General features: G+C 34.9%; 2 protein-coding genes and 1 pseudogene across 2 annotated transcripts; all 3 read right to left on the bottom strand.

Moving 5' to 3' along the window:
* Window positions 1-63: 63 nt before the first annotated feature.
* LOC129902416 (bi-functional coumaroyl CoA and feruloyl CoA ortho-hydroxylase F6H2-2-1-like) lies at window positions 64-7,780 on the bottom strand (annotated as a pseudogene).
* A 785-nt stretch (window positions 7,781-8,565) lies between these two features.
* Window positions 8,566-10,554, bottom strand: LOC129904128 (bi-functional coumaroyl CoA and feruloyl CoA ortho-hydroxylase F6H2-2-1-like). Its single transcript, XM_055979663.1, has 2 exons — window positions 9,921-10,554; window positions 8,566-9,277 (listed from the first exon to the last, which is right to left on the bottom strand). The coding sequence occupies exons 1-2, from the start codon at window positions 10,418-10,420 to the stop codon at window positions 8,704-8,706; spliced, it is 1,074 nt and encodes a 357-aa protein (XP_055835638.1). The 5' UTR covers window positions 10,421-10,554; the 3' UTR covers window positions 8,566-8,703.
* Window positions 10,555-12,550: 1,996 nt separating this feature from the next.
* LOC129902940 (wall-associated receptor kinase 2-like) lies at window positions 12,551-15,673 on the bottom strand. The gene is made up of 3 exons (XM_055978386.1): window positions 14,694-15,673; window positions 14,280-14,444; window positions 12,551-14,025 (listed from the first exon to the last, which is right to left on the bottom strand). Exons 1-3 carry the CDS (start codon window positions 15,598-15,600, stop codon window positions 12,800-12,802), a joined length of 2,298 nt encoding a protein of 765 aa, XP_055834361.1. The 5' UTR covers window positions 15,601-15,673; the 3' UTR covers window positions 12,551-12,799.
* Between the last annotated feature and the right edge of the window lie 6,197 nt (window positions 15,674-21,870).

The raw sequence follows: 21,870 nt of genomic DNA, 5'->3' as shown, positions 1-21,870 counted from the left end.
GAGGTGGGAGTCCGGGGATGGGGAAGGGCTAGTATTGGTATTTGGCAATAATGTGTTACTCTCTTGTCGAAAAATTGTTTACAAGGCGAGCATCAGAGATGAAATACTCAGCTTGTCACTACTTTTGATTCAAAAACTCCACGTTCCATATACAACGATGAAATGAGTGTAGAATCAGCAAAACTTGTCATAGTTTTGCAAATTCAATTGTTTGCTTGCCCTCATGACCTTTACTGAAGAAATAATTGAAATAATCTGAATAAACAACCTGCTCATACAATGGTTTCTCTCCATTTTCTAGCACTGGTCTCAAAGGACCAAAAACTGTATCAGGTACTGGATTCACAAATATTGGAACGGACACTCTATATCTACTGGCGTCTACAATCACACGATGCTCGACACTCTTGTACCTATCGTTGCTCATGATCTGAAGGACATCCCTGATGTTGATCACGAGGGCCTCTTTGACTGGGGGCACATGAATCCAGCCATCGCCTTTGGGCTCTTGCACCTAAAGGCCACCAACATCGTCTTGTAGGAGCATAGTGATCGAAGAAACATCAGCATGACGACCAGCTCCAGCAGTGAGCTCGGGGTTCGGGCACACGGGGTAGTGAATGAGATTAACGATCAACGTGCTCATTACAACAGACTTCATCGATTCATCAATCTGCTTAACGTTTAGCCTCTCGAGCAACACCTCGTGAAGCTTCACTATAATAGGTTTAACCCCCTTCATGTACTCCAAAACCTGATCTCCGTAGAAGTAAAAATGAAATTAGACACCTACATTACACTCCTTTTGGGTATGATCCTTCCCCCGACCCTGCCTAAATGAGATGCTACATGCACCGGGCTGCCCTTTTGTAAGGGTTCCACCTAATCTTTTATTAAAATAAATGTGCACAAGTGCACCAGATAAGAAAATTCTTTTGCCCCTTCGTCTAAAAGGATTTTTTAACCACAAAGATCAATCAATCTTTCAGAAACATCAGTTAACAAAGTTCAGATCAACAAAGTTCTCCTAAAGAAAGAAAACAAGAGATTTAAAACAAAAAAGGCAAGTACTTGACATATTGAACATTAAACATGTATTGCTAATGCACCCGAGGGCATGACCTAATGGTTAATAAGTGGATTGAGAACCATGAGCTCTCAATTTCAAACTCCAGCAGAAAGCAAAAAACACTACGTCATTTCTACCTACTTGTCCGAGCTTTGGTGGATAGAACTACCCAATACTTAGAGGCAAAACTAGGATTTTGTGTTTAGAGTTGATGATTAAAAAACACATCTAAGCTATCACCTCTTTGCGAGTTTCATACCTCAACTATCCATTGTTCTATTTACCTACGTAAATTCTCACGTTTTCTGAGTTTCATACCTCAACTATCTCCCTTTGTATAAAACACACCTCGATGCTGAGTTGACATACACACACCTATGATAGATCGAAAACAAATAATTGGTCAACTAGACATAAAGATGAATTTTAATACAGAGAGAATTGTAGTTTAGGTAGGTAAATACAATAATGGATAGTTGAGGTATGTTAGGATAACTGTGGCGTCTAAGCAAACTTACGACACACCTTAATCACAGACTACATGCCACCTCCCACCTGCAATAGGTACCAGATATTGTCTACCAAAGCTAGAACACATGAGAAAAAATCACCTGAGTGTATTTGTGACCATTAAATCTTGAATTTATTAGTTCTATATTCTAAAAAAGACAGTTTAATAGGTAGTGCCAACCCGGTAAGCAGAACTATAGCTCCATCCCAACATAATGCTTGCGGAAATAGGAGGTACCTATAAAATTAGTCGAATTGCACAAAAGCTGATCTAACCCCACGATAATAAAAAAAAAGAAAAAAAAAGACTTACTTGGACACAACAGGCCACAGCTTAGTGCTCTTATCATCATCATCATCATAGATATGAAAAAGATAATCTTTCCACTCCAAAACCTTCTCAGCTAAAGGGCTAAAACTGTTGGGGGGAGAAAGCACCACAACTAAAGTTTGATATGATGAAAATAATGAAAATAAATTAGACACGAGAATTTTACGTGGAAACTCCTCTAAAGATAGAGGAGAAAAACCACGGAGTAGAAGGATTTCACTATTTTTGTATGGAGTACACAACTCTCAAATACAAGGAGAAAACAACAATTAACACTTCTCTCTTGTAAAAGGAACAACTATTAAAGAGGACACTCAAGACTACAATATTTATCTTGGTGTATAACTCTCTTTGTATTCTTACTCTCTCTTTCTGGGATGGGATAAATGAGGCCAAGAGGTCTTCTATTTATAGGAAACTAGAAACGCGTAAAATCCGCGTATTGAACCTTCCTTTTTTGACTACGCGTTCAAAACGCGTTTTTTTCCTTTTTTGACTACGCGTTCAAAACGCGTTTTGTTCCTTTTTTGACTACGCGTTCAAACTGCGTTTTGTTCCTTTTTTGACTACACGTTCAAAACGCGTTTTGACTATCTTGCATTCTCCCACTTGAAGATTTAAGTGAGAATCAATTAAGTCTTCACACCATCCTTTCTACCCAATTACTGCAATGTTACGTTTCTGCTAGGCTAATAGAAGATCGACACCATGTGAACTTGTTACTGTTGATCGACTTCGTAAACATATCTGCCAGGTTGTCATTAGTGTGAATTTTCTGAATATCCACACTGCCTTCTTCCACCTTCTCACGAACAAAGTGATACTGAACTCGTATGTGCTTTGTCCTTGAATGAAATGCCGGATTCTTTGCAAGGTGCAAAGCGCTCTGACTGTCACAAAATAAAGCAACTCTCTCTTGTTTGTGCGAGCTCCTCCAGTAACATCTGCATCCATATTGCCTCTCTGCTAGCTTGTGTAGCTGCTACATATTCTGCTTCCGTCGTAGATGTAGCAATGATAGATTGCAGTTTTGAAACCCAGCTTACAGCTCCTCCAGCAAGAGTAAACACATAACCTGTGGTGGACTTGCTTTTATCAAGATCACCTGCATAATCTGAATCAACATAACCTTTAACAGTAAAGTCTGATCCTCTATAACACATTGCAACATCTGAGGTACCCTTGATGTATCTCAGGATCCTCTTAACAGTATTCCAATGCTCTCTACCAGGATTAGCCATGTATCGACTAACCACTCCCACTACTTGTGCAATATCAGGTCTTGTACATACCATGACGAACATTAAACTTCCCACTGCTGATGCATACGGTACTCGAGACATCTCCATCATATCTGCTTCATTACTAGGACACATACTTGAGGATAACTTGAAATTAATAGGAAGTGGGGTAGAAATTGACTTACAGTCTTGCATCTTGAAGCGTCTCAAGATTTTCTTCAAGTAGTTCTTTTGAGAAAGCCAAATCTTTCTATTATTTCTGTCTCGGTGAATTTGCATCCCTAGAATCTTGTTTGCTGGTCCCAAGTCCTTCATTTCAAACTCCCTAGCCAACTGTGCCTTTAAATTTGTGAGACGATCTTTGTTGGGGCCTGCTACCAATATGTCGTCAACATACAACAGCAAAATAATAAAATCTTCATCACCAAATCTCTTGTAATAAACACAAGGATCTGAACTATGTCTGTTGTATCCAAAGCTTATAATGAAGGAATCAAATCTCTTATACCAACATCTCGGCACCTGTTTGAGACCGTATAGAGATTTGTTCAACCTGCAAACCAAGTTCTCTTTTCCCTGTTCTTCAAAACCTTCTGGTTGGAGCATATAAATTTCTTCTTCAAGTTCTCCATGAAGAAATGCAGTTTTGACATCTAACTGCTCTAAGTACAAGTCAAATGTAGCACACATCGCCAGGACCACTCGAATTGTTGTGAGTCGAACCACCGGAGAAAATATCTCATTGAAGTCTATACCTTCTTTCTGAGCGAATCCTTTCACCACCAATCTTGCACGATACTTCTCCACTTGATCATTACCATTGCGTTTGATCTTGTAGACCGATTTGTTTCCAATGGCCTTCCTTCCTTGTGGTAATTGAACAAGATCCCATGTTTTATTTTTATGGAGAGCTTCAATTTCTTCTTGCATTGCTGCCACCCATGGAGATGATTCTTGGCCTTTCATAGCCTCGTGAAAAGTTGAAGGCTCTCCATCTTCTGTTAGTAGACAGTATGCAATATTACTCTCCATAGAATAATCTGAGTGCCAAGTTGGTTCTCTTCTCTCCCTAGTTGACCGTCGAACTTCTGGAGTTTCGATCTCAGCTTGCTCTTGTTCTTCGTGCTCTGGTTCTGCTTCAGAAGAAACTGGAACTTCTTCTATTTCTTCAACTTCAATTGTAGTAGTCTCTGATTTTTCTCTTGAAGTGCTACCTTCTTTTGCTTGTATCTTGTTTTCAACAAATACAACATCCCTGCTGATTACCACCTTGCGGGCTGTGGGATCCCACAAGCGATACCCCTTGACTCCATCAGCATACCCTAAGAAAATGCAATCCCTGGATTTTGGATCCAACTTCGATTTTTCTTGGGTGTTGTACATAACATAAGCAGGACTTCCGAATATATGTAAGCAAGAATAATCAGCTGGTTTTCCTATCCACATCTCCATTGGCGTTTTCAGATCAATTGCGGTTGATGATGACCGATTGATCACATAACAGGCGGTTTTGACTGCTTCTGCCCAGAATGGTTTTTCCAAACCTGCAGTTGCCAACATAGCTCTTGTCCGTTCCAACAAGGTTCTGTTCATCCGCTCTGCTACTCCATTTTGTTGTGGAGTATATGCCACCGTGAACTGTCGTTTAATACCTTCTTGTTTACAGAAGTTATTAAATTCATCACTAGTGTATTCTCCTCCATTATCTGTCCTCAAACACTTGATCTTTTTCTCAGATTCAAGTTCCACCCGCGCTTTGAATTCTTTGAAAACTGAAAAAACATCTGCCTTCCTCTTGATTGGATACACCCAACTTCTCCTAGAGTAATTGTCGATAAATGACACGAAATATTTCGCTCCTCCTAGAGACTCCACCGGTGCTTGCCAGACATCAAAGTGGACCAGATCTAGTATTTCCTTGCTTTTAGCAGAGGAACTGCTAAACTTCAGTCTATTTTGCTTACTGGTAACACAATGCTCACAAAAGGGTAGTGAAACCTTTTTGAGCCTTGGAAGAAGTTTTTGCTCAGCAAGAATCTTCAAACCTCGTTCCGACATATGGCCAAGTTTACAATGCCACATCATAGTTGATTCTTCAAATGAACTTGCTGACGCGGTTGATGCTTCTCCTTTTTGGTGTGTTTCACCTTTAAGCACATATAGATTTGCAACAAGTTTTTCCGCTTTCATCACTACAAGCGCTCCTTTGGATATTCTCATGACTCCACCATGAGTCTTATACGAACATCCATTATCATCTAGTTGTCCTAAAGACAATAGATTCTTCTTTAAGTCTTTTACATGTCGTACCTCCTGGATGGTGCGAACCGTGCCATCATACATCTTTATTTTGATGGACCCAATACCAATAACATCCAAAGCATGATCGTTTCCCATGAACACAGACCCTCCTGAGATAGGATTATATTGATGGAATCATTCTCTCCTGGAAGTCATGTGCCATGTTGCTCCTGTGTCCATGATCCAGACATCAGCGAAACGTTTTCTGCCTTCATTATTTGATATTGCCTCACTACATAAAATATCGCCATCATCCGAGGTACATGCAACATTCCCTTGAGCATTTGATGGCTCAGGGTTTTCACTCTTCTTCTTGAATCGACAATCTTTCTTGAAGTGCCCTTTCTTGCCACAGTTGTAACACTTGATATTCTTCTTACTTCTTGATTGAGATTTGCCATGATTGTGACTCCCACTAGGGCCACGTTCCGTTGGTCTTCCTCTCACCATCATCAAGGCTTCAGCTTGCTGCGAACTTGCTTGTCTGTCTTCCTTATTTTTGCGCCGATTTTCTTCTTCCAAGACAGCGGCTGCAATTTCATCGAAAACTAGACTGTCTGTATTGTTCGTCAGGTTGATGATAAGTTGATCATACGAGTCAGGCAGACTTTGAAGTAGAAGCTCCGCACGTTCAGTCCCCTCTATTTTGCAACCCATTGTTGTAAGTTGCGAAAACAGAGTATTCAAAGTATTGATGTGTTCAGTAACTGACATGGACTCTGCCATTCGAAGAGTATACAATCTTCTTTTTAAGAAGATTTTATTATGTAAAGACTTGGCCTCATACAACCCCGTAAGAGTATCCCATATTTCCTTCGCCGTCCGCTTTTCCGTCACACTAGACAACACTTGATCAGTTAGTGCCAAGTATAGATCAGCAACTGCGTTGCTGTCTATATCCTTCCACTTGTTGTCATCAACAAAGTCTGTGGGCCTGCCTTCAATTGCAGCTAAGCAATTGTCTTTTCTCAATATCGCTTTTATTTTCATTTTCCACAATGAGAAATTAGTCCCATTGAACTTTTCAACGTCAAACTTTGTTGTACTCGACATTGTTATTTGCTTCACACCCTTCTAGATCATTTTTGAATATTTTGCGAACAATCGTGACAAACTGTACCGTCACCGAAATTTACTATTCACGTGAATAGTACTATTCACCGAATTTTACTATTCACGAAAAGTTACTGTTCACAGATAGTACCTTCGCATAAAATAGACAGAATAACCGAGGGCTCTGATACCACTGTTGGAGGGAGGAAGCACCACAACTAAAGTTTGATATGATGAAAATAATGAAAATAAATTAAACACGAGAATTTTAAGTGGAAACCCCTCTAAAGATAGAGGGAAAAAACCACGGAGTAGAAGGATTTCACTATTTTTGTATGGAGTACACAACTCTCAAATAGAAGGAGAAAACAACAATTAACACTTCTCTCTTGTAAAAGGAACAACTATTAAAGAGGACACTCAAGACTACAATATTTATCTTGGTGTATAACTCTCTTTGTATTCTTACTCTCTCTTTCTGGGATGGGATAAATGAGGCCAAGAGGTCTTCTATTTATAGGAAACTAGAAACGCGTAAAATCCGCGTATTGAACCTTCCTTTTTTGACTACGCGTTCAAAACACATTTTTTTCCTTTTTTGTCTACGCGTTCAAAACGCGTTTTTTTTTTTTTTGACTACGCATTCAAAATGCGTTTTGTTCTTTTTTTGACTACGCGTTCAAAACGCGTTTTGACTATCTTGCAAAAACTTGTCTTCAATTGCACTGTATGAGTAGGTGAATTCTCCTTCAAATACTTCCTTCTTTCTTCAACAGGCAATTCAAAGAACTTATGCCCAGCTTCAATTACATTTTCAAGAACATCAACTGGAATTCCATGATTCACTATTTGAAAAAAAAAAACATTTCTCTGCTGCATCACAAAACGATTCCGCAACTTTTGGGTCATTCAAATTAGAGAAATCAATAATGGGTATGGATTCTGATGAAAGTATTTGGGTAAAATCTAGTCTTTTTTGGTGGGGTTGAACGAATTTTTGAGGAACTATTTCAAGATCCATTTGGGAAAGAACCTTTACGCCATTTCCTTTGTTTACAAGAAAATCAATGAGATCTGATTCTTTAGGAACTTCTGCAGTTGACATTTTTACTGAAACCTAGAGCATTTTCTTGGAAGAAGGAGAAAATATCTACCTGGTTTATGAACAGTGTCTTTTTTTTTTCCGGTGCTCATTTTGGAGTAGAATGAAATTAATTTCAAACTCGAGATCTCTAATCTCTCGAATCGGGAGATCATCAAAAATTTTGGTGATCATAGTGTCATTCAAGTTGTGTGTGTGGTGGTGGTTAGGGGATTCGTTATCTTGTATTTGATAATTGTATTAGGAGCAAAAATAAATTTATTTTTGAAATCGAAATCTTTAATTAATGATGGAGATAGTTATTATTGGAACTGATTGATGTCATTCAAGTATATGTTTTTTTCTCATTTTGTATTCATATCCGCTTTGAAATCGAAGGTGAATTAATTTCAAACTTGAGATCTCTAATTGAGAGGCAATCCATTCATCACAATTTTTGGTGGTCATATTGTCATTTAAGTTGGAATTCGTTATCACGTTGCATTTCATATCCTCTTAAAAGCGAAAGCAAATTCATTCTAAATTCGAGATCTGTAATTGATAATAGATATAGTTACTATCAATCACAATTTTTGAAAATGATAGTGTCATTTAAGTAGGTGTTTTTTCCCATTATGTATTTGGTATCCTCTTTAAAGCCGAATGCAAATTTATTCCTAAACTTGAGATCTCTAGTTGATGACGGAGATAATTACTACCCATCATGATCTTTGGAATCGATAATGTCATTTAAGTAGGTGTTTTTTCTCTATATTGCTTTAAAGTTGAATGAGAATTTATTCTGAACTCGAATTTTCTGATTAATAATTGAGATAATTCTATCCTAAAAAAAATAATCCTAGAACACATTTTTTTTTCAAATTCTAGATTTCTAAGTCTAAAATTATCATTGTGTTACACACTAATCATCAGAAGAATAAACTTACAATATTAAATATTAAAAAGAAATAAAAAAGATGGAGTAAAGTTATTATAAACAAAAAAATAGAGATCATAAATCATAAGGACACCAAATGGATGGTTACATAAGATATTATGTTTTTCGTCGTTACGTAATAACAGACTTGACAATACAAGAAATTTGTAAATTAAAGCATCAAATTTTAGCAAAATCTAGTGTTGCTTTACCAGAAGGCCTCTTACTGAAGAAATGCTCCCAATAATCAGAAAACAAAACATGTTTGTACACTGATTTTTCTCCATCTTTCAGCATTTGTGGGAATGGACCAATGACACTGTCAAAACTAGGATTCACAAATAGCGGTACAGAGATTCGAGCCCTACTCGAATCAACCACTACACAATGCTCGATACTCTTGTATCGAGCGTTGCTCATGATCTGTAACGAGTCACCTATATTAACCGCTAAGGCGCCTTTGGTAGGATTTACGTGGATCCAGTTATCGCCTTTAGTCCCTCGGACATATAGGCCTCCCGTATCGTCTTGGAGGAGCAGAGTCATGCAGGACACGTCGCAATGTCTTCGACAACCAATGGTGATACTTGGATTTGAGCATGGTGGATAATAGTTTATGTTGATAGCCATAGTTCCCATCAAGAGAGGTTCCATAGATTCATCAAATTCATTGACATTGAGACCCTTCAATAGCACCTCAAGCAATTTTTTAGTAAGTGGTTTAGCCCACTTTTTGTACTCCAAGACTTGGTTCCTATGAATCAGTAATAAAGTCAGAAATTTCGTTAAAAATGTTCAAGATTCAATGGCAAGGTTGAGAATTTTGCCAATAACATTCAAGGTTTAATGAGGGTGTTCTCGAAAATAACCTTTTCACCCCGCAAATACAGAGATAAGATCTGCGTATATTCTATCCTCTCCATGCCTTACTTGTGCAATTACACTAGATATATTATTGTAAAAAAGATAATTTTCCTCCTACATATGCAATATAATTAAGATTTAAGTTATATACACCCTTATAAAATTTAGAGATAATGATAAGAAACTCACCTAAAGTGTCACATTTTCACGAGTTTCCTATATGGATTATCATCAACTAATTATCAAAACATACCTCAAAATTAATGAGTCAGTTGCCATTAAGACGAAATTTTATGGGCAAAATAACTTGTTCACACATCTTTTGGCGATTGTATTAAATACTAGGTCTAGTCAGTTTCGTGTTGTGTTTTGATAAATAGTTATTCATAGTTCAAATAAGAAACGTGAACACCATACATTTAAGATATAAAGGTTGGAAAAAGTAATACCCCAGGTATATTTTAATAAAATTGACATACTTAAAAACATGTGATCTATAGATTACACCGAGCAGAAAAACCTCAAAAAATTACCTTGTTTGAGGAGGCCAAAGATTGCTATCATTCTGTGGATTACAACCATGTTTTATAGCATCCCTCCACTCCAAAACTTTCTCATCTTTCTCACCAATAGCACTCCAAAACAACAAAACAGATTCATCAGCACCAGCATTTTCTTTATAATACTTAACTTTTTCTTCAGCTGGCAATTCAAAGAATTTGTGTCCTGCATTCTTCAAATCTTCAAGAACTTCAATTGGGATCCCATGATTGATGATTTGGAAGAAACCCCACTTGCTTGCTGCTTCTTGAATTGATTTTACAACATTTAAATCATCAAAATTTGACAAATCAATTAAAGGGATTGATTCTTGATCGTCAATTTGGGATTTGTCTAGTGTTTGTTCTTTTGGTTGAATGCATTGATTTGGGACAATTTCAAGGCTTGTGTCTACTAGGCCTTTTAGTCCATTTGCTTTCTTGATTACAAAATCAAGTATGTCATCATTTGGTTCAAATTTTGATGAAGGCATTTGTGGATCTTGATGAGTGTGCACCAATGGAAGAATGAAATTTGGGCTTATGGGGCTGTCGACTCTGAAATAATGGAAGATTGAATTATTTCTTTATTCTATTTTGGGTGGGGAAGGGGTTGGGGTTGGGGCTAGAGACTTGGTACTATTTATTATATTTGAAGAATTTAAATTTCAAATCGTTTTTCATGTTTCATGATCTTAATTGCAAGAAGTGAATTCGGAATCTAAGATTTAAATTTAATACGGCAAAGTCTTGCATATATAATCCTTGTTAAAGGAGAGAAGTATTGAAAATACTTGTGAACTTAGCGCAAATTATTAGTTTCGTTCCCGAATTATTGACAATCTTAAAAATACTCTGTACTTGACTAACTAAATTTAGACTAACTAAATTTAGGTACACCTCTTGTAGTAGCATGAAACTCTTAATAAAAAGTCGAGAGAAGTGTTGTAAACACCCTATATTTGACGAGAATTTAAGGTTGTATTTCCCTCATGTTGCAAAATCAGGAGTATATTTAAGTTCATTAGTCAAGTAAAGGAATTTCTTAAAGCTGATAATAATTCAAGAATAAAACTAATAATTCGCACCAAATTTAAAAGTGTTTTCAATACTTTTCTCATATTAAAAGGGTAAATTATACATAAATAGCCTTTTGAGTGTTGCTATGCCTTCTTTATCTTTAAAGTTAAATATTTATATTCTTATATTATGAAAATCCTACAAAAATAACATCTATGCTCCACATAAAAAAATTATCATAAAACATTTAACATCATAAATTTTTATGATACCTTAAATATAATTCAAAAGTTTAAAATTTCTTTTTTCTTGTTTAATCAAGCATTATCATCATCATAAAAAAGATCTTCTATAATAGCTATTAGGAAACTGGTGAGGTGGCTTCTTGGTGTCCATATGCATGAATTGTGGTAAGATGAGTTGCTGTTTGTTTGAATAACATCCACTTTTTTTTTTGAGTTGTCACCGACGTTCACGAAATTTGAATTTGAATTTTATGGATTTTATATTTTAGAAAAAATGCTCAAATGTGTTACTCAACTTTAAAAAAAGTTTATTTATGTCATTCATTAAAAGTTTGATTTATTTATTAATTATTTATAAACTAAAAATATTTTTCGTTTTGCAAAACTATTTTGTACACTTGGTCAATTATGATTCGGTCACGTCATTAACTAAATTATTATTTAAAATGGAAAAAGGTTCAAATATGTCATCGAACTTTGAGAAAAGTCTCATCTATGTCATCCGTTAAAAATTTGGCTCATCTATGTCATTTCAGTTAACAAATAATGACATGAATGAGCCTTTTCTCAAACGAAAATGGCATAAATGATTCAAACTTTTAACGGGTGGCATAAATGAGCCTTTTCTCAAAGTTTGATGACATATTTGAGTCTTTTTCCTATATTTTATAAGGATGATTTTAAATAATAATTGGATTCTAAATTTAAGATTTAAATTTTATGGATTTTAAATTTTATAATAACGATTTTAACTGTCAATAATTAAATTTTAAATTTAATATTTATATATATTATTTTAATAAATTTATTAACACAAATATACGGTTTGAATTTTTTTTACTAAATTGAACCGAACTACTAGCTTCTCTCTTGATCATGGATGATGAAATTTGTATGATATAGCCATAAAAATTATCATTAAAAATAGTATAGTTATTTTTTTCATTTTACTTTTAATAGTATGAATTTTTTATAGCCATAAATTACTATGACAATTGACAAGATTAGATGGGAACATATGCCAAATGTGGATTATTATTATTTATTTATTTATTTGGGGGGGAGGGGGTACCATAAGAAAAAAATGAAAAATATTTTTTTATAGCAACATCGCTTGGATCTGTTCGGAGAAAAAACTTCATATCCTTAAATGCATTTTCCCATATTATCAAATCTTCATTGTGTTCGTGTCCTTCATTTGCTAGAAAATCTATACATTGATTTGCCCCTCTCTAGACGTGTTTGATAGTGTCAAATATGAAATTATACATAAATTTCAACTATGCCAAATGCTGAAAATTCAAAAAAATTGTGGAATTATGCCACTAACTTATACCAGTCAAAATGTAAACAACAAAGTACAAAGGAGAACTACATTATGCAACATTTTAGCTCAGTTTTTAATGGGCTGAAATGAGTTGAGATAATAAATAAACAGATCTACGACCAAGCTAAACTTGGACAGTTTTAACGGGTCATATTTTCATGAGTTAATTTTGCCAAACTTGGTTAACAGACAAACAACAACAACAGCAGAGTACAAAGGGAAACACTACATTCTGCAACATACAAGTTCAGACACAATGCAGGCTTTACACAAGTTATCGATCACCGGGGGCTATGAATATGTAACATCATCCGACTATCCAAGCTTTGTTGTCCGGAGAATTCTCCGTTAGCCATGAAGTTCGTGGTCATATTGATCGCGTAAAGGTCTGATGCTTGTCCTGTTATTAATCCAAGAGTCTCCTCTTCTTGACATTGTTCAGTTTTAGACCATGGATGTTTGGTGAACTTCCTTAATCCTTCTAACTCCATGGCAACTTCTTTCATCGTAGGCCTTTCTTCACCCGTTAGCCTTAGGCATCTCTTTGCGAGCTCAGCAACACCTTGGCATTGCTCGAAACTTCCTTCTCGTAGCACATGTGTCTCGAGTACTTGAAACAATCGATTTTCCTTAATAGACTTGACGAAAAATGCAGCTAGATTTCTCTCGTGCTCAGATGCTGTAGTATCTAGGGGCATTCGCCCTGTTAAGAGCTCTGCAAGCACTACTCCAAAGCTATAAACATCGCTCTTTTCTGTCAATTGACTAGTATGGAAGTACTCAGGATCCAAGTAACCTAAAGTTCCTTGAACCAATGTAGTCACTTGAGTTTGATCCAATGACACTAATCTAGAAGCCCCGAAATCTGATATTTTAGCTGTGTAATTCTCATCGAGTAGTATATTTGTAGACTTCACATCTCGATGAATTACAGGTGTAGAAGCTGCAGAATGAAGATACGCGAGAGCACCAGCAGCTTCAGACGCTATCCTCAATCGATTTTCCCAAGAAAACAAACGTGTTTGATCTCCACCGTCGTGAATATGGTTATAAAGGGTACCTTTGGAGATGAATTCATAGACTAGTAGAGGCACTTCAGACTCCAAACAACACCCTAAGAGTTTCACCACATTTCGATGATTGACTTCCGAAAGAATGATCACTTCATTGATGAACAATTCTATTTGGCTCACGTCCATTGTTCTCGACTTTTTAATTGCAACTACACGTTTGTCAGGAAGGATGCCTTTGTAAACAGTACCATAACCACCTCGGCCTAGGATACGATCCTCAGCATAGTTGTTGGTGGATTTCTCGAGTTCTGTTGCTGTAAATATTTTAGCTGCAGACTCCATACCACCCTCATTTGATCGAAGTTTCTGCGTGAGCATCAAACCACCATTTTTCTGAAAAAACCTTTCCCTGAGTCTTAGGAGTTGTCTTCTTTTGATGCATAAGTATATCCAAGTTGCACTGATGACCAAAGCCAGAAAGCCAAAGCACAAACCTGCAATGAATATAGTTCATTCTCTGTCAGAAACATCTTATACAAGTCACTTAATTCAACTACAACAACAAACTCAGCATTATCCACAAGTCGGGTCTGGAGAGGTTGGGATGTAGTGTGTACGCAGATCTTACCCCGACCTTGTGCAGGTAGAGATGTGTCAATTTCATCGTATAAGAAAGTGCAACTTAAGTATACTCCAACCGTTTTTCGTTTTTTATGAAGGTTTTTGACTGGACACAGAGTAGACATACCGAGTGAGAGTTGAAGGATGGGTGACTTAGAGTTCCGAGGGATACAACCGTGGCCGTTCTTTTTGCCATCACCAATCTGACCATGTGGACAAGTGCAGGTGTACCCCCCAGGGAAGTTATTGCATATTCCATCACAAGGATTCTCGTTCTCACATTCATTTATATCTGGCAATTAATCAAACATCAGAAGTAAAGAGGTTGTTTCCGATATACCCTCAGCTCAAAACAGACACAAACTATTGAGTCAAAATTAGTGTAGCCAAACGGATGAAAAATGCAACACTAACCAACACATATAAAATCATTCGAACACAGTAACTTTGGCTCAAACCTTACTAGGTTGGAGCAACAATTTCAAACTCAAATCATGAATCCAGTCTTCTAACGACTACAGCTAAATTGTTGTAGTCTTACCTGTGCAACCTGGACTGATATAAGGGTTACCCTGGTATCCCTGACTGCAGTTGCAGCGATAACCTCCGAGGCCTGTCTTAGAATCCACACAAACACTATTTCCTCCACAAGCATATTCAGCTGATTTCTTAGCCTCAGTGCAACTACCATTTCCAATAACCCAATCAATCACCACAGGGACTTCCTCTATAACCTTGTTCACGAAACTTGAATTGGACAAATCCGAGCTATTGAAAATGAACTTATCAGGCTCACCAAGAAATGCGTAGCCACAAGGGTTAAAAGAGGACACATTTGTGTGGTTATACAAACTCCCAAGTGAACCCACAAAACTCTTCAAACCCTTTGGAATTGAAGTCTGGCAACATCCCATTCCCGAGCAATATCCATCAATTATGTCCTCTTTTTTCGCACAGAGAGAAATGCATCCACTGGTAAAGTTTCTCCCTTTATAGCCAAAAATGAGAGCCAAGTCATCGCAGCCTACTACCATCAAGCTGTTTAGATCAGAGAAGGAGAAAGACGTCGATTCCAAGCTAAGTTTTATCGAGTCAGCATTGATCAACGTCCCTGTTTTATCGAAACACCTACTCCCAACATTGTTCTTGACAAGTATGTGATCATCTAGTATATCAATCACTTCGAGATTTTTGCCAGAAAGAAAGGCCTTTGGAGGATTAAACGAAACATTACAGGTGATATCGAATGAAGGATCAATCGAGCAGCCTGTTCCGTTACCAATACCAAAAGGAAATGGAACAGTTAAGCTCCCACATTTGATATCACAACCAGGTTTGGCTACCATAGTAGCATTAGCGATGGATTTTGATGTGAATTGTAACGACGAAACTGAAAATAGGCCGCATATTAGTATTATCAAGTGAAGGAAAGCTATGTTAAGAAGCATTTTTGGGATTGAAAAAGAACGATACACGTTACACTGCGATTTTGAATCAGAAGAGAGATTTCAAGAAATGACACACAAGTTAATGGAAAATGTTTCAGTATTTAAAGAGAGGAAAGGTCTAGTCAAGATAGAATAGGTCATCAACATTTCTTTTTACCTAGTGTACATGGTTGAACTATTCAACTATTTGATACTTTCATACTAATATTCCTCATACTTCCCTTGGTGGAAATTTCTTAAATGATACCATAGCGACACTACAACAAATAAAGGATTTAGCGACAATAATATAGTTGTTGTATCCAAGTAAAGTCAAACTCTGTACTAATATGTTTAGGTTTTAAATCTTTATATTATGTGTATGAAAAAAATATTTGAATTGGTACAATATTACCCTCCCATTCACCTAATGAGTGTGGACTGTTAGAAATAAGGGTATTTTTGAGCCAAAAGATTGACGTCAAGGGTATTTGGAGGCCGAAAGGTGGATGGAGGATAGTTTTGTACTAATTCAAATAATTAAGGGGCATTTTAGACCCTTCTCCGTTATCACTACCATGGTCATCACAAAAAAAAGTTATTATAAAAATATGGCACTTGTAATAGTTCTTCAAGAAGTATTAGATAAGCCTTTGTACTCTCATTGTTTTATTTTAGTAAATCAAGAAATTTTATTGCTTTTTCTTCCCATATTACCATTAATATTATATAATTATAATATAAAATAGTAGTAGTCAAATTTAAAGTTCCAATGCATCATTAATAAAGTTAGCTTATAAAAATACAACTCTTATTAACATTTTCTTTGGGGTTATGTAGGTCAACAAAGGTCAAGTAATATGAAACGGCAGGAGTCAAAAAGAGCAACCACATGAAGAAATCAAGAAAATTCAACATTTACTAAACATACATAAAAATAATTTTGACCTTTGTATATACATTATAATTAACTGACAAAAAAGGTTCGGATGAACCCCTTGCAACCTTAGTTGTTATGATCCTTTTGAAACTTCCAAAAATCACTCTAAAATCATAATGTTGATTTTGATTATCCTGAATACTCAAGGGGTTAGATATAAAAAGAAACACTACATTTGCTAAAAGACCAAGATTATCAAAATTAATTAAACTCAATTCCTTAGATTATGCTCCATTTAGCAGAACATAATCTTCAAGCTAATATTATTAATAAATTTAAAACAAACTCTAATTTGATAGCAAAAGATTTCCAGTAATTTACCTTCCTTTTAGGTTGCTTAGACATTGTTTTGTCTTTTTGGAGATAAACTATTCGAGAAGACAAGAATTGGGGCCTATCTTTTTTTTTAATTATTATTAAAAATAGGAGGTATTAATAGAAAAAACACATCTAAACTATCGTTTTTACGTTAATTTCATATCTTAACTATTTATTATTCTATTTATCTACTTAAATTATCTCTTTTTGTGAGTTTTATACCTTAACTATCACTCTCTTTGTACTAAAATACACATCGATGTTGAGTTGGCCTACACACGTCTATTTTCGATTGAAAGCAAATATTGGTCAACTCAGCATCGACAACATCGAGGTGTTTTAATACAAAAAAATAAATAATAATTTAGAGAGATAAAGAGAATAATGAATAATTGAGAAATGAATCTTGCGAAAAAAGTAATCGTTTAGGTGTGCTTTGAAAATTTAACTAAAAAAAATAGGAAAAATTATCTAAATACACAACTTATTTTACCATATTCTCTAAAATTCCCTACAATTTGAAAAATTTACAAAAATCTCTACTCTGTCCTATTTTCTGATACATCTTTCGGTCGGATACATCACTTTACGTGATGCATCGAAACGCCGGATACATCACTTTACGTAATGTATCGGTTGGATACATCACTTTACGCAATGTATCGGTTGGATACATCACTTACGTGATGTATTAGGACGTCAGATACATTATTTTATAAGATGTGTCGATCGGATACATCACTTTACGTGATGTATTAGGACGTATGTGATGTATCCGGATTCCACCAAATTTAAGAGATTTTTGTAATTTAGAAAAGAATAGAAATAATATATAATTAGTTTTTAACAGTATGAGATTTGTGGAATCCATACATTTAAAATTCACTAATTCAACTAATACATCACTGAAGTAGGACAAGCTTTTATAAACGGTTTATTTTGAAAGAAAAAAATAGCAATTTGCGTTTCGATTCATCAATTTGAAAAATACATCAATATAAAAACATCAATTTATGTTTGGCTGAGTTTCCAAAAATATTTTTGAAAAAAAAAAACATCTCATTTTTTTCCTAAAAGCTTTGATCGAATCCCTAAACTTAAAAAATATAACACTTTTAACTTTTCAAAAATTTGGCCAAATAAAAGTAAAATGCTCATTACCCTCTCTTCTTCTATCTTGTTTTTTTTCAAAATTCAAACTCCAACCTCTAATTCGAAACACGACGGTTCAGTTATTTCATCACACAAGATAAACCTAATGCACAAGTAACAAATACATTCGAACTTTAGCTCAAATATCATTGTAAATAAATTTCAAATTCAATAACAAAAATAATATAATACTTATGAAGGAAAATATTTTATTTATAAACTCAAAAGTTCTTAAATCTTACTACAAGATCTCTCTTAATCTTTCTTTTCTGTATATTATGTATTTTTTTTGTATATTTCTGTATTTTTCTGTAATTTTTGTGTGTTCAAAATAACTTAACAACATCTTTATTTATAATAGTAAGAAACTGAATTAAACTAGTACTAGAAAACTTATTCTTATATGAACTAGGACAAACAAATCCTAACTAGACATGAATTAAATAAATACCATAAATACCAAATCCTAAACAACTTAGGATTCCTACTCCAACTTTGAATTATTATTTCAACAACTTACAATAATCCATAAGTAAGTTCTCAAGAAGGTAAAATATATACAGATCTTACTCCTACGTCATATTGATAAAGAAGTTATTTTCGACTGTAAAAAAAGATTCATAGCCAAGGGGGACAGATTCATCCCTTTTCCTTTATTGGTGAATGTTCTAAACTCAATCATTTGATCGTTGTGGCGAATGAATGAAAATTAACATCTTGTGGAGTTATTTGGTTGTTTGTTAGCTAGAAAGTAAGTTATTCATATATTGAAATCAACATAATTAATATTATATTTGTAATTTGATAGCATTTTAGTTATTTTGCATAACTAATATTTGTGTAACTCTAATTTCTACTCAATTATAACTCTTGTGACCTCAAGGAATTGAATGTAGACTTGGAGGATCAGTATAATAATTCTCTCTCCTTTAGTTTTTGCAATTTGCTTTTAATATAAAGCTAGTGTAGTCAACTATATGTTTTAAAAGTTCACAATTTATCTCACTTTCTTGTGTTTTCATTCTAGTCAAATGAGCATTTCAATGGCGGAATTGAATATCCAAATCAAATTAGAGTTCACGAAAAAATAGGAGATACGAGCCACAAGTTACACAAAAGTTGTTCGGATTGGACAATAGAAAAACACCCAACTTAAAGATGCGTGGTACTCCTACATATAAATTTTTTATTTTTGTAAGCGTTCTTTTACAATAGTCGTAACCAACAAATCGAGAGTAGAACAACATATATTAAAAAAAATAGAAAAATTGATGACAGCACAAAAAAAGAAACCTTACGACAACAAGACAATAAATTTGATTTCGTGAATAAGTCTTGTATTACGTATCCAACATCCCACTACCTTGTGATGGATTTTTTAATTTTTTTTTACAGGATGTTTCAAGGTCAAAACCTTAAATATATAGTATTATAAGATGTCCTTTTAATAAATAAAATCCTTCCGTTTCTAAGAAAAAAAAATAAACACATTCATGAATTTGTCTAAGCAATATGAAGTTTTTGTAATATTTCATAAACATAAAAAATAAGATTTGAGTATGGTAAAGAGTCAGCTATAAAGTAATTAAGCAATATTTTTATTAGATATAGTTACAGTACAATATCTTTTTTCAATAATCTAATTTACAAATTGCCAGTAAATGTAGGTATATATATAAACACATCATTGGTGTATAAAATTTGTATATTTTTAACTAGCGCCCATAGTTAAATTTATAAAATTCAAATACTAAATTCACCTTCGACCCCTAAGGTTTTAAAGATGTCAACGTCGAAGTGGGGCATGAAATTTGCACAGGTGTCTAGTACCCGATTTGGGGCCCAATGCCTACCAAAGACGACTCCATTTTCAAAGCTAGAACTGCAAGTAGTCACATTAAGAATTGTCACAGTTCATACCAGATGGGGTGTTCAGCAAGTTTGTGTGCAACTCGACTAATTTATAATCCGAAACGTCAAAAGCATACATGCTATACGTTAATGTGCATCAAGATTGTCATAGTTCACACCAGATATATGGCACAGAAAATACTGACAATTATAAAAATCTAATAGTGTCATTGTATAAAGACACTAAAAAGGTACATAGTACGTACAGAGATCCTTACTTGTCCTGATCCGTTCAAAAGTATGATAGAATTTCTGTAAGAGATTGTTTTCACAGCTCGAATATGTGACCTCCTAATTACATAGCAGCAATTTCACCAATTCCACCAAAGATCACCTTCAAAAAAGATTTCTCAAATGGTTGGCCCATAAAAAAAATCACGACCGCACGTGAGAAAGCATATTGAGGAAGTAATTAAGCAAATAAAGGAAAATACTTTAATACCGCCTATCAACTCAAGACTAAAGATTACCATTTGAGTCAGAGTCCAAAAATTCGACACTGGAATGCTCGAAAACACTTGGTCCTTATAGATAGGGGCCGTGAAAAAATCGAACGGACCAATAAATTGAATCAAAAAAAATGTTATTTGGTTAATGAATTTTTAATGATTTTATGAAAAAAAAATTTATCCCCATTAAGGCATATTTAATTTACTACTTTACCCCTACATAAATATTAAATATTAATATTAATATCAATACCTTATTGGTGTACTACATTTGTCCTTTAGCCTTCAATTCACATTATTTTCTTTGCTCTTTTATTTGTGTTGCACTTGTATAGTTCTTTTCATGTTAATGAATCTATTTTATGAGCATTCCGTAAAGTTACGCTATTGTCGTGTCACACAAAATTGTTGCAAAAGTCATATAATTGTTTTATGAGCATTTTTTTTATTGGATAAACAGAAAATCGAACCCTTAAGGACTAAAATCTATAAATCGAAAATCAATAATACATAAAACTGAACTATTCGATGTACCCCTACTCAGAGAGAAAGAGAAATAAATTCAGATTAATGCATACTACTTCCAAGGCCCTTAGCTTCCTGTACTAAAGAAACACATTTGGCCCCTCCTTTTGCTAAAAAAATTGCAATCACAAACTTTCAGATATAATGTTAGGCTAATGGGTAGTGCAACATCCATAATATCAGCTAGAATGATATGACATGGATCAGATGAAAGAGAACAATATATTTCTTTTTATTTGTTTTGGTTTCCCACGGTGTTCTGTATTCACTTTGGGGCCCTATTAATCCGGATTCAAAGGTGACTCCATTTTCAAGGCTTAAACTCAAGATCTCTGGTTAAGGACGGAGGCAAACAAGTAAACAAGCAAAAGTTGGACATTTAATAGCATAAGTTTATTAGAATCTGAAAGGATAAAACTAAAACAGGCACACACTAGAAGTTAGAAAACAACAATGACATAAAAGGAATCTATTTTTTAACCATTCTCTACAGGATGTAGTATGATTCAACATCTTCACAAATCAACCAGAAAGAGCAGACTGGTGTCCCCCACCTTAACATTACAATTTCAAGCATCTCCACCTTTGATTGCTCAGTAAAAGCTACAAACACTCTGCGCACTAACAGAGTCCCACATTGGAGCCTGATTTACGCCGGAAAGTCCCACATTGGGGTAAAGCGCTTTCTAATAAAAGCAACTCGGTATCCGGGGGAACTCGAACCCATGGCCTCTGGTTAAGGATGAAAGAGTATTTATCACTCCACCACAATCCTTATTGATTACAAAAGAAAATGATTTCTCAGTATTCCTTTAACATGAAACTTATACACTTGACGACGCTTAATTTGGGGAGAGTATAGTGTACGCAAACCTTACTCCTACCTTCAGGGCCAAGGTTAGAGAGGTTGTTTTCAAAAGACCCTTGGCTCAAGCAACACATTACAAAAAACATACAGAAGTAAAAACGACGTACAAAATATAAATGAAGCATTAC

The sequence above is a fragment of the Solanum dulcamara genome, chromosome 9 (assembly GCF_947179165.1).
Source record: "Solanum dulcamara chromosome 9, daSolDulc1.2, whole genome shotgun sequence".
Taxonomy (NCBI): domain Eukaryota; kingdom Viridiplantae; phylum Streptophyta; class Magnoliopsida; order Solanales; family Solanaceae; genus Solanum; species Solanum dulcamara.
Note: the sequence above shows the minus strand (reverse complement) of the source record. Positions and strands in the feature narration are given on the sequence as shown.

Coding starts and splice junctions, on each gene's coding strand:
- LOC129904128 (XM_055979663.1), bottom strand. CDS start 10,420: ATGCCTTCATCAAAATTTGAACCAAATGATGACATACTTGATTTTGTA. Junction 9,278..9,920: donor CTTTGGCCTCCTCAAACAAG/GTAATTTTTTGA, acceptor ACTGATTCATAG/GAACCAAGTCTTGGAGTACA.
- LOC129902940 (XM_055978386.1), bottom strand. CDS start 15,600: ATGCTTCTTAACATAGCTTTCCTTCACTTGATAATACTAATATGCGGC. Junction 14,445..14,693: donor TATCAGTCCAGGTTGCACAG/GTAAGACTACAA, acceptor ATTAATTGCCAG/ATATAAATGAATGTGAGAAC. Junction 14,026..14,279: donor CATCCTTCAACTCTCACTCG/GTATGTCTACTC, acceptor TATTCATTGCAG/GTTTGTGCTTTGGCTTTCTG.